At 38.1% G+C, this 13398-nt stretch overlaps 1 protein-coding gene across 5 annotated transcripts in view; it reads right to left on the bottom strand.

Annotated features, from left to right (window-relative positions):
- Window positions 1–2062: 2062 nt before the first annotated feature.
- The window catches only part of bltp3b (bridge-like lipid transfer protein family member 3B), a 32186-nt gene continuing 20850 nt past the window's right edge, over window positions 2063–13398 (bottom strand). For 4 of the 5 annotated variants that reach the window (XM_089126608.1, XM_039668349.2, XM_089126607.1 and 1 more), the window contains 8 exons: window positions 13127–13275; window positions 12691–12845; window positions 12386–12536; window positions 12263–12301; window positions 7381–7637; window positions 6845–6956; window positions 6460–6620; window positions 2063–3761 (listed from right to left, as the gene is read on the bottom strand). In XM_089126608.1, the coding sequence (XP_088982734.1) occupies window positions 3621–3761; window positions 6460–6620; window positions 6845–6956; window positions 7381–7637; window positions 12263–12301; window positions 12386–12536; window positions 12691–12845; window positions 13127–13275 (1165 nt within the window). In that variant the 3' untranslated portion in view covers window positions 2063–3620. The remainder of the gene's footprint in view (window positions 3762–6459; window positions 6621–6844; window positions 6957–7380; window positions 7638–12262; window positions 12302–12385; window positions 12537–12690; window positions 12846–13126; window positions 13276–13398) is intronic. The other variant, XM_039668350.2, reaches the window with a different exon arrangement.

Raw genomic sequence — 13398 nt, 5'->3', positions numbered from 1 at the left:
GTGTTTGTGTGCGCGCGCGCACGCCGTTGTACCGACAGCAGGGCGGCCCAGCATCAGTGTTTTCTCTCTTTCAGTTCCTATGGCAGTCTTTCGTTACGAGAGGAGAGAGCTGCTCTGGCTGGGCGTGTAGTCAATGAAACACTGTTACTGTAACCTTGTTTTGAGTTCATTGGTAGGGTATACGAGAAGATATCATATCATATTTAAGGAACGTTTAGCCTTTACACTGTACTGTGGTGGAGAGATGGTAATAAACTATTAATGGTAATGTACCATGATGATACAGCAAGATGTTTTTCTTTTGCAAGGATATTCTGTAACCTATTTGGGGAGAAAAATCAAGAATCAACTGTATATTCTACACATGAACATGAATATGGAATTCATGTAAACATAGGCTATTTAATTAATAATAATAACAAATTCTATTTGAAATGAGCATTTCTCATACTCAAAGCGCAACATTTTACAATTGTCATAACCGGATTAAGCCAAAATTGCAGCCAGAAACTGAAAAAAACAAACTAGCAAACAGAATATATTCCCCCAAATTTTTGTACTTTGTTCTAGTTGGTTATTATTTGGGGAAACAAATACTAACATTCAAGAAGCTTTCTTTTTAGGTTTCATTTTACTTGCATAAAATAACGTTCACGGAATGTTCCGGGAACCAACAATTGTTAGCTTAATACATATAAATACACTAACCAGATTTCAATCTAATTAAACGCCATTTTGTTCAATAAAAATACCATGGTCCCTCAATTTGGTAATCATTAACACAATAAATTGCCATGAAATTCACAATCCAATTCCATAATTTCCACCACTGTGCCTTTTAATAGGAGCTTGTATGTTTCTGCATTACAATATTAAAAAAAACTGAATGAACACAGGTTTTCTCAGGGTGTTTACTTCACTAACATCTCCAAAGCATTACTTCCTGTGCCGTTCAGCTGTGAAGTCTTGAAGAGAGGGAAAAGACAGTGCTAAATACTGGAAGAGGAACACAAGAAATGAAAGAGATGATCTTGTGTGTTTGAGAGAGAGAGAGAGAGAGAGAGAGAGAGAGAGAGAGAGAGAGAGGCAGCTGCAGGCCCACTGGGTGTTGGACAGAATCATTTCGACTTTGCCAAGAAACAGAAACAACCGGATCTTATGAGGCAGTTGTGTGCAAGCGCTCTCCATTACTCACACAAAAACAAGCGGGTGTTCAGTGTCTATTTAGTTTCGAACTCCAGGAATAAACTCCTCCATAGAGCGGCAAACAGAGCAGTATTCATCTGCCTTAATAGGCAATGCATAAAGTGGGAGCACACACACTTATAGGCCTGGCTTTGCAATTCATGAGAATACCACATGAGATTGAGGTTGTATGAAGGTGAAGCCAAACCAAACTGAGATTACACGGACGGAAAGACCTTTTTTTGGAAACCCAGGGGAAAGGTGACCTTTTAAGTAGCACCTAGCAAAAGTGATTCATCGTCCAAAAAGTCAGAAGTCGACGTAGAAGTCAAACCATTGTGGAAGTAAAAGCATGATACACAGTGGATGACACAGTTAGTGGATGCCAGTTAAAATGCGAAAGGCAAGGAAAACATCACACAAAGCAACATGGTTTAAGGTTGTGATGTTACAGAAGCAGCAACAGATCTTTTCTTTCAATACGATCTCATTGAAATTCGTCACTGTTTTTCATTTTGGTGAATTGGTGGCCAATTCGTATGAATGCGTACGATCTCATGCGTTCGTCATCGCACATGACGGGTGGACCTTTATATTTATATATTTATTTCTAACAATCATACGTTTTTTGTACAGCTCACATCATACAAATTCGCCGCCATTTTCCATGTGAGACCAAGTTGTTTGTTCAGAAATTTTTTTTTTCATTTTGAAGTTGAGATCAAGTTATGATATTTTAATAAAAAGAAAACAAATGTATAAAATGAGGAGGTAAAATATATTTTTTACAAGTTTCTAAGTAGGTAAGCATGTGATTGATTCATATGAAATATGGAACATAATTTATTGTCACAACAAAAGAGCAGAGTCCCATGAATAAAATGTTTTAAGCTTTATTTTCAGATGTCTCAGTACTTCAGCAGCTTCTGACAGTAACAAGAAATCATAATTTCATAAGTGAGCATCATTGTTCATCATTTGTGCATCTCTAAGAGGCGTGTCTGATACATATTGAGGCGGGGCTAGTGTTATAGGGGCGAGGCCTAGTACTACCGAAGAAAAGTTTTGGTTTCCTACAATCAGGTGTTTGTCATCCAGCTCTCAATGTTCAAGTCCAAACATCTGAAAAAATGTTCTCAGGATGGGAGCTTGTGTTGTGAAGAGCGTTAAAACATTCATTTAGAGAACAAGAAATCGAGCAGAACCTCTGGAGAAGGTGTGCAGTCACAGGCACTTGTAGAGGCCGCTGTCGAGAGGGAAAACAAGGGCTGGAGAGAGAGCAAAGGACCTTTTTGCATTCATTATATCCCAATATAACTAGATAGGCTCTTCTCTTTTAAAGCGTACGCAAGAAAAGCCAACCGACATTCTCACAAATGCATCTGTTGAGCCGTTCTCCAACATCCAGCTCTGTTTTGTTTTTTCTTTGTGCAGAAATGCTGGTAATCAGATCAACAATGTGACAAAGCAAAGGCTAAACATTCAGTTGAGAGTAAATTAAACACCTGTAAATTAATCATTAATCTCCTATTATGACTGTTGCAGTCCAAATGTTCCTCTAAAAAGACAAACATAGAATGACACTGCATTTAGTTACAAATACTGAACTGATATCTGCAAACCTCAACACATCTGTTCTTGTAGTAAGACAAATTAAGTTGTGCAATGCAAATCCTGGAGCAGTGTAGTGTGTTCGTGAGCATAAATAATCCTCAAAACATTTTCCCGTTTTTGAGACACTGACATAAAAAAAAAAAAAAAAAAATTGTGCCTACACCAATTCAATCGCATTAACAAAAAAAAAAACATTCTTGTATTTCACAATTACTATACATAAACACAAATTTATTAGTTGCTAAATATATATATTTGTTTAGTTCTTGTTAAACAAAAGAGTTCGGACACAGTGCAAATTAACTTTTTAAGACATTCCTCCAAAGATATGACATTCAACATCACACACCCTGACAGTGTGTCAGACTGTTCTGGGGTTAAAGGTCAAGGGTGGAATGTGCTCCAACACTGTGTTTGATTGGTTAAAGAGAGAGAGAGAGAAAGTGATAAAGAATGTGCATTTATCACCTCTTTACTTTCCCATGATGATCTGCAGACCTCGCCGACACAAAGAAATAATAAACAGGAAGAGAGCCACAAAACATCAAGAGAATGTGAAATTTCCGAAGTGTTTTTTTTTTTTTACTTGACTTTTTTTCTGATTCTGAAGTTTGTGTGTACACTATAGTAAAGAACACTGTTCTTTAAGAGCAGATGCCACTGATTGTAAAGTCTGATTCCCAAGTGAAGTGAGAGCTCACGCCACACATACCATTCTCCAATCGAGAATTTTTTATCTGAAGGCGCCGGGCCCCTCCAAGCACTCTGCTGCCCCCCTGTGGCGAGTGTCTGTCCTGTATGCACACACACATGCACTGCCACTAGCTGTTGCTGCCCCCGCTGGTGAGTTTGAGACTCTTCATTTGATGCTGGAGAGAGTCTTTCTCCATCTGGGCTTCCGCTAGCGCCATCTTGGCTTTGGACAGCTCCAGTTTCAAGCATTCATTCTCCTCCACGAGCAGCTGTATGGATGGAAAAGATCATTAGCTTGGCACACAACAGTGTTTATTGTTCATCAGCCTGGATGCTTTGCTCGAAAGATAATTGCTAATTTTAAAGCGGTCATCTGTTTATCGTTTAATTTTTTATCTGAGGTTGATTTATAAATTTTAATCAGGGTTTTTAAACATGTTCATGTTAAAATGTTGCATCAAATATGATAAACATTTATTTGTATGTATGTATATCTCTCAATCATTCTAATTCCCTTGCATTACACGTTTTAGACCCATATTAAAAACTACAGCGCTTTGATCATGAAACAAAGCATTTAAATATCATCTTAATAAGATATTATTGGAAGAAATAAAGTGACTAAGATTTATATGCATTTTATGCGAGTTGTCTGTTTGTTACACTGTTATAAACATCTCACTGACTCACATTACAAACTATCAAAATTTCATCTTACTTTTTGGTCATAAACTGCACTAAATTGTATATTTTGCTCAAAAGGTTCAATAGTTTCATTTAAAGGCACACTATGTAAGATTTTTGGATTAAAATATAAAAAAAAACCACCAGAACAATTTTATTTATTTTGTTGATTCGTGTACGTTACGTTTACGTTATCCCAAATATTTTCTAAGAATGTTTAAATCCAGAGAAATAAGCAGTTTTAACCAGGCCTATTATTGACATCATACCCGCGTTACCCTCGATTTCCAGGTTTATTTTGTAGAAACCAAACCATGGAAACATGTGTTTTATGTGTTTTATTAAACAGGTGAGCAACTGTTTGGATACATTTATCGACAGAAAACCAAGCTCAACACTGTTTAAATCGAGTTCTTTATTAACCGCGAGTACCATTTTTACCATAACTCATATCGATCAAGCTCACCGCAGTGTCTCATATAGTAGCCACCAATCACAGAGTAGCATTATAACTACTTTCATCACACTCAAATGTATCTAATATGATGTGAGCCCGACCGATAAAGGATTTTGAAGGCCGATACCGATACAAATATTTTTTTTTTTATTATCGGCCGATATATACAGTAAATATTTTTTTATTATTTCAGAAACGCGCAACAAAACATTAACAGATTTCCCTAACATTAGTTATTTGTAGTTATTTATGAGTTTTAACTAAAATAATATGATAATCCATTTTCAAAAGAAACTTGTTTATTTTATAATCAAAACAGAACTGATGATAGTGGCATTAACTAGCTTTGTGGTTAGTCTTATGATGAGCCATAATTTAGCAATGGAAAACGTCATACTGCAAATTGTAAAAATTTTTATATAACAGGCCAGGGAGAGATGATAAGTCTCATTGCTATAACTGTCACGCGCTATTAAAGAAATACTTCAGTCACATTGTCAAAAGTTAAAAGGACAGTCAGTCAACTACACTGTAACAACGTAACGTAACTATTACTAACTAATTCCGCTTCACTCTCGGCTTATTTAACAGCAGCAAAACTAGACATGATATTTTTGTCATGCTTATTTGAGTTAAAAGAACTGATGGAGATGTTCTTTTAATTGTTATTCAAGCAATGTCTCGTGACCAACTCAACGAGTGTTGCCAACAGGGACGGTGTAGAGTGCCCTTTGGTGGACAAACTATACAACTCCAACACTCATGACATGGTTGAAGCGTGTTTCATCCATTTTTATTTTATTTTTGAAATATTCATTTATCGGCCATTATAACTGCCGATACCGATAGTTTGCAAAATGCCTAATATCGGCCGATAATATCGGCCTGTCGATTTAACTGCGTTTTCGTTTAAAAACGGAGACCTTTTGCTACGTTTGCACCTCCCGTCCAGACTAAAACGGGAAAAACGAAGACCTAAAACGGAGAAGTTTAGAAACGCTGCAGCTCCGTTTTGCATTTTGAATCCTCCGGAGGACGTTTTAGTGTAGATGACACAAAACGTAGGACTTCAGAAACGCTGACGCAGAGGCTGATGCTCGGCTCTATGATTGGGTGTTATTAGTTATGACGTATCCTTTCCTGATTCGTCAATCACTGTTTACAACGGCACGTGCATGCCCAGTGTTGGTGAATGGTCACGTGATCCGTATTTTCAGTTGTTTTAATGTGGATGGAGATAATTTATAATACGCAGACAAAACGCTGTTGTGGACAGAGATCGTATTTGTTTTAATTCTCCGTTTTTAAACGAAAACGAATAACGCATAATAAAAGCTCCACTGCTCTCGAGCCGTACGTCGCGTTTGTCTCTCATTAGCAATAGCTCCAGTGGTCTCGTTCCACTCCAACGGCTTTCGGAACTTTAATACATTACCGGTGACTACATCCATGACTATGATATCTATGAGTACCGTCGTTGTATTCTCCACCAGCTATAGAGGTGAAGACAACAACTCCCATGATTTCGTGAAATCAAGGCGTCATCAAGCTACCCCTTTGTTTTGAATAAGCGACCTCTAGCGGCAAAAAATTACATAGTGTGCCTTTAAAAAAATTAATTTTCCTGGGAATGATTACATATGTCAGGCTTTAGAGGATTAAAACAGGCAAACCAAGACATGGTAAAAAGGCTTACAGACATACATTTGTATATAAGGCGCAAAATAAAACGTTCACATAAAGCTGCAATTCTACAAGTCCAGCTTTATGTGGACGTACCCTGTGATGCATTACATCATGCAAAATTTACATATCGCAAATTGTACCTGTTCTCTACTTGAGGGGGTGGGGCTTGTGCGTGACAGAGGTGCAGTCTGAGTGGCTTTCGGCTCACTGGCCACACCCACAGGAACTTCAGGGACAGAACTGAGCCTGCTGTCATTCACATGCCCCGCCTTCTGAAGCTTTGGGTCCGCAGCACGCTCAGCTGTCCGAGGGGAGAGAGGGGAGGGATGCATTTAGAGCGTGCATTCCTGAGCTTTAATCCTATTTTCAAATAGTTCAAAATGGAGGCAAACTTTAAAGTAAAAGAGAGAGTTGCATGCATGTGCCAGAGGGATTTAAATAAGGGGAAAATGCTAGAACTATTATGGTTTAGGAGTGAAAAAGGGAGCAGGTAGAGATGAACAAGAATTAAGGAACATGAATAACCTCCTCCAATGCTGAATGAGCCGTCATCCTGACGATGGATAAGCAGATTATGAATATGCACGGCGATGGGCGTGGCTTCGGGCTCTGACGCTTTGTCACGGGGACCGTCATCCTGATTTAAACACATATATTAGTACACAAATGCTGTTTCTGTCTTGCTGTCTACTACATTTTTTTTTTTCATTGAAGTTAGACGCAATGCATTCTGGGATTGTAGCTGACTAGGTTTTGTAACAGATGGGCTGTGTACAATCACACAATGTAGGCAAGTATGTCTACTAGGGGTGTCATAAAGTATCAGTATTGATAATAATATTACCACTAACATGTCGAGACCTACATATTTGTGAAAGTTTCAATGACCAAAAAAGAGAAAACACTAAATAAACAAAGTGAAAGTTGACTTTGACTGATACAATTATGTTAATTTCTATAGACGTTGCGATAATACTGATATCGTTCATTCTTTAGGCGATGATAATTGTGTTGTGAAATATGATATCTTGACAGCCCTAATGTTCAATGTCTAAATGTACCTTGAGGTTCACGTGTGTGTCTTTGATGGTGATCTCCATGGGGAGGACCTGGGAGGCGGAGTCATCCCCCAGGAAGAGGGCGAGGTTTCGCAGTGATGTCATGAGGAAGTCGGCACTGAAGGCCTGTAGGCGACACTGAAGGAAGCCGTTCTGTTCTGCGAGAGGAGAGTGAACCGCAGCCCCCGGCCCACTTTCCAGCCTTACTTGCACCTCTGGATTTAATAACACCATGCTGGGGTCAGACCCTGACCCAGAGCCTGCGAGAAACAAATAAAATTTGAAATTAAGTAATGTCCTGTTGTCATCTTTGACAGATTGTGGAGTCAAAAATGTTTTGTTGGTTTAAAGGTTTTCAGTTGAGCCATGAAATACTTCGTTCACACTGACAAAGCGAGTTTTTCGCAATTGCGAATTCTGTATCCCCGTTCACACCTCCAGCGACACACAGAAGCGACATGATCCCATTAATTTCAATGGAGCGCTGGCGACAGTGACCGTTGGTGACAGAATGTGGGCATGTCAAGCGACAAGAGTTGAGAAATTTCAACTTTATGCAAATTATTTTCGCGACCAATAGGAAAGAAGACTTTCAGTGGACTTCACGCATCACTGTGTCACAGAAGTGTTCGAGGATGATCTTTGTTTTATATGCTTTGACTGTAACGTTAACCACATACATGGATAATAAAATGATGCATGGAAAAGAAACTGTCGACAGTCTCAGTGAGTTTAATTCATACATTTAACGTTATAGTTCGAGTGTTTTAATTTTATGATGCACGTTTAGCACATTTTACAATTTCCCCTGCATTACGTTGACTATTAGGGACAAGAAAATTGATTATTTGTCAAATTCGAATGACATTTTAATAATTTGTGACATTACGAGTGAGTTTAATTTGTTGATTGATCGATCGTTAATCTAGTAAATGATTTCCACTGAACACTGCTGTGGTAATACAAAAACACTCTCCCAACAGCATACGATTTCTTTTTAACCTCAAAAGTCATTTATTTCAAGTCAAATTGAAATTAGTTAGTTGTATACATCACTTATGATGCTATTATGGTATAGATATGGCCATACGTGCAGTCTACCAATAACATTAGAGCAACAGCACAACGAACGCCCACAAGCGACTTCACAGTACAGAGCCTAGCGACACACATCGACAGTTGCGGGCGGTGTGAACGGGGCCTTGAGCATATGAATGACAGAGCAAAGTCATATTTGCAAGTGAGAAACTCAGAATTATAGCTCACACAAGAGATGGGTGGATGATGGCAAACTGATCTATGATATTGATGGTACGTATCGTATTGTTCACCAATAATCTATATAATTTGTGATAATACAGTATTATTTATACATTTTTTAATACAATCAAAAACTGTTTGAGACACAGGATTGCACAGGATTGCGAGAGCTATTCTGCACACGACACACAAAAGAAGCGCTGGCTTCCATTTACATAGATGGGCAGACTTTTATATAGTATAGCATTGCTATTGACGATGGTCATTGTCAGGAAATAACAGACCGTGAAATGTTGTGGATAACCAATCAGAATCAAACATTTCAAGTCATTATGAAAGCCTAACTTGAAGGTACAAGCCTACAAGGTGCAAATTGAAGGTCAATAGTAAGTGTTCCTGCTGCTGGATATAATGACGTGTGTCACTTCACATTTGCATAAGGTTAAACTTTTCTCCTGTTGCTCTCAATGAAAATGAACGATTTCAGGTCTCTGTCAGTGTCAATGCCCCTTAATACTTAAGCATAGATGCCATAACAAAAAATGCAAGCAATCCACATGACGAAAACACCATCTACTCCATGTTTCTCCATGCAATGCAATATGCCTTGGAACTACAAGAACACATGAATGTGTACATGGTCATGCAGGAAACCAAGGGATCACTAATGAGGGGAAGTCAAGGGCCCGCTGCACAAAAAGCAGGGCATGGGAGACAGCCACCAGTCTAAAAATAGACAAATCCAAAACATTGAAACGCTGCTTTTAAATTATGCATTGAATCCAAAATGTCAGCGCAACAATGCTTGTGGTAATGAATAGAAATCTCATTGAAATTCATGGAAATTTCCTACAGCAGAGGGCAGAAAGGAGACATCAAATGATATCGGAGCTGTGAAGTTCAGAGGTCCCAGAGGCTCTAATGGTACAGTAGAGGAGTCCACGGTTTCTAATATACTTCTCTGTCTGATCTATATTGAATTCTTTCGAGAACCGTCAGCTCTGAAACTAAGACTGCATTAGTATCCTCACCTCCTCTGCCCAGAATAGAGAAAAAAATTCTCTATCCCTAAAGCACAGATGCTTATTCAGCAAAAGTGTTAAATAAGATATGCCAGTGATAAGAAATGGGGAGACCGGAAAAGGTCCCGTACAGAAATAGTACTCTGGTGGTACAGTGGTATGATGATTGAAGCTGGATGGAGCTAACATAGTACATTGGTAAATGTGGCAAATTTATATAGGAACGCCAAAGTACTTCAAGGAACACTCAACCCGATCTCACGACCAAGTCGTACGAATTCGACGAATGATTAAAAAGTGGCTAATTCGTAACAATTCATACGACCTCACTCGTACGAATTAGAACGATTTGGCTAAATCGTACATATTTTACGAATTGGCCAATGACCTACCCCTTACCCCGCCCCTAAACCTAACCATCACGTGGGTTTAGACAAATCGTACAAATTCGTACGAGTGAGGTCGTACGAATTAGACACTTTTTAATTATTCGTCGAATTCGTACGAATTGTGTGTGAGATAGTGTTGGAACACTATGGTACATGTACAAAAACTTAGTACTGTGTCCCTTTGTAAGCCTCAAAATGGCAAAAATACTTATATTTTTCTGCATAAGGAATTTGACTAAATGAACATTAAAAATATGTTTTTTTTTTAAACAATCAGGAATTTCAACCTATGAATATGTATATTGTATATTTTTCTAATATTTGTTTTAATAATTTGATTAATTATAATATAACTTAAATGATGACTTATTCATAATGAAACAATTCAAATTATGTCATATTGTGTATTTAAGTTAAGTATTCTTAAACGGGGGGAGAAGGGGCTTTTGTGCATGTAAATAAGTTTGATTTTTTTTTTGCTCTAGAACAAAAAGAGAATTGCCTTGTCATATCAAACGTTCATCTCTTCAACGTCCTCTGAAAATAGTGGAGTTGGAAAGACCATCATTACAAGAGATAGAAGTGATGATTCCTGTCATTCCTAGCTGAACATTTTAATGAATCTTTCAACACAGTTGTGAATAAAACAAGCAAACGCAGCACTTTCCCTCCCAAGTGCAGATACAGAAGAAGAGCAAGAATTCTGCAAGAGGAAAGTGAATGAGTGAGAATAACTGAAAATAGAGAACATGGGAGCAGGTGAGAGAAAGATACAGGGAAACAGACTGCTAGCAGAAACGGTCAAGAGAAACTGAGCATGGAAAATCCTACAGATTAATGCTTGGAGAGGAAAGAGGCAGTGCTCTGAAGCAGCCTAGATAAGACGAGAGTGAGCATGTGTGTGTTTATGTGTGTACAAAATCTCCTGAAGCAGCAATTCTGGTTCTGCAGAACCCAGTGGTCTGTGACAGCAGAGAAACGCCAGCACAAAACCAGAGCAGCTAAGGATGAAAGAGGAGAGCTGGGACCAGTGGGTGAAAAAAAAAATGCAATTCACACATCACACAAACTATACTGCTGAAAAAAAAGGCTCTTATTTAAATGAAGAGAACTCGTTCACGGACTGAGGTGATGTTTACCATACACCGTTACACAACTAAAAACTAGGGCTGCCTCTGACTTGAGATTGTTTTTTTTGTTTTTTTGCCGAATAGTAGTGGTTCATTCAAGCCATTAGTCGACTAATCACACGTTTATATAATTCAATTACATAAATATATACTGGACGGCAGAATATAGCCCATGCCTCACACTCAAAGCTTTTCAGTTTTTAGCCACTGCTACTAGAAGCACTAAAGCTAAATATTAGATATTAAGATTAAAGAAGCTTAAATTTAGCACCACCACTATAAGAAAATTCCAGCACTCACAACAATACAGTACAAGAGAATTACTGCATTTTAAATCAAATATACTGATATTATTTACATTATTATAAATAATCATTAGGGGTCATTTTTGTGATGACTATGAAAGTTTCTATGACAGACACTTATCTTATTAACATCTTTCTATGTTGACATTTGGGGTCAGTTTTTGTGTTTATTTTTATTGTTAAAGAAATTAATAGTTTTATTCAGCAAGGATGCATTAAATTGATCAAAAGTGAAAGTATAGATATTTATAAAGTTAAAAAAAAGATTTCTATTTTTAGATTAAAAAATGTCTTTTTATACTATGAAAAAAAACATCACGTCTTCTATGAAAATATTAAGCAGCAAAACTGTTTTCAATATTGATAATAATAATAATAAATGTTTCTTGAGCAGCAAATCAGCATATTAGACTGATTTCTGAAGGATCATGTGACACTGAAGACTAGATAGATAATGCTGAAATTCAGCTTGGCACCAGGAATAAATTACATTTTAAAAATACATTAAAAGTTGTTTTTAATTAAATTGTTTAAAAAATAAATAAATCAAGTAAATGCAGCCTTGGTGGTTATAGACTTCTGTCAAAGACATTAAAAAAAATCTAACTGACCCCAAACTGTAGTGTATGTGTTCAAACCAAACACAAAAAGTGCTGGGAGAGTGATCACACAACACACACACAACTCGTGCAAACTCACCGACAGCATCTACACTCACAAACGTGTCGTGCGCACAAACACACACTATATAAACACATGAACATACACACTTAAAGTACCTTCACCACTCTGAGTGGCTGATGCTGAAGACACTAAACCTGAAAAAACGCAAACAGCAAGGGTTTATCAGGTGTGACAATGACACGCGTACACACACAAACACAGGTGTCAAGCGGTCTTACCCAGGCTGCGGTTGCTAAGATACTGCCGCAAACTGACGTTGCCGAGCTGATTGGGTCGGATCCGCCCGACCTCCAGAGCTACTGCGGTGTCGTCTCCCTTCAGATCCAGAGAACAGCAGACCGAGTGAACCTTCAAAATCAGCACCGACACCTGCAAACGCATGCAATTGAGGTATTATATCCATGGCTACACATTACTAACACTGCAGATGCATAGATAATGTACTTACAATCTCAATATTTTCATTCAGAATAACAAAGTTAACTTGGGGAAAAAAAAGGAATGAAAGGAGAGAGGAAATTACAAGGTCTTTTGTGGGTTCGTCTATGCTCTGTGAGGCTGCGCTGATGGCGTCAGGTGACTGGGCCTCATCTGCCTCCTGAGCGAGACTCACATTAGCCCCATCTGTGGAAATCTGTTCACTTAGAGCGTCCTTAAAGCCAGAGATCGATACATCATCTATAACAAAACACAGATATGCATATAATTTGATTAGAGCGAGAGAGTGTAACTGCGAATAAAAATAAATCACGATTGGACCTGATGTTTAGCTTGCGCTAAATCTGAATGAATTTGTGGTTATGAATAAGAAACGCAGTCAATATTGCTCTATCAATGGAACAAAAATAGCCCAAACCTATAGATGTTACAATACAGCCCTCTTGTGGTCACTAACGTAATATAGCTCTACTGTAAGAGAATACACATCAGTAAAACATGGTGTTCTGGAGTGCATGTACCTCTCTCCAGCAGGCTGTAGCTATCACAGTCCTCCAGTGAGTAGCTGTCTATGGAGAGATCATCCAGAGACTGCAGCGAAGGACTTTTCTTCATGTTCTTAAAGGACACGGCGAAACTCGACTGTGACTTGCCCTGCATCAAACGACCACTGCAGAGTACATGCCAAAAAAAAGGAGGAAAAAGTGAATACAATGAGCACATGTCAGTGCTAATATAAAGAACACCAAGAATGATTGATAGCATGTACAAAAAATGTTTTGGGCAAAATCAA

The sequence above is a fragment of the Pimephales promelas genome, chromosome 24 (genome assembly GCF_988280905.1).
Source record: "Pimephales promelas chromosome 24, fPimPro1.hap1.1, whole genome shotgun sequence".
Taxonomy (NCBI): domain Eukaryota; kingdom Metazoa; phylum Chordata; class Actinopteri; order Cypriniformes; family Leuciscidae; genus Pimephales; species Pimephales promelas.
The sequence above is the reverse complement of the archived record's forward strand: the minus strand, read 5'-3'. Positions and strand labels throughout refer to the sequence as shown.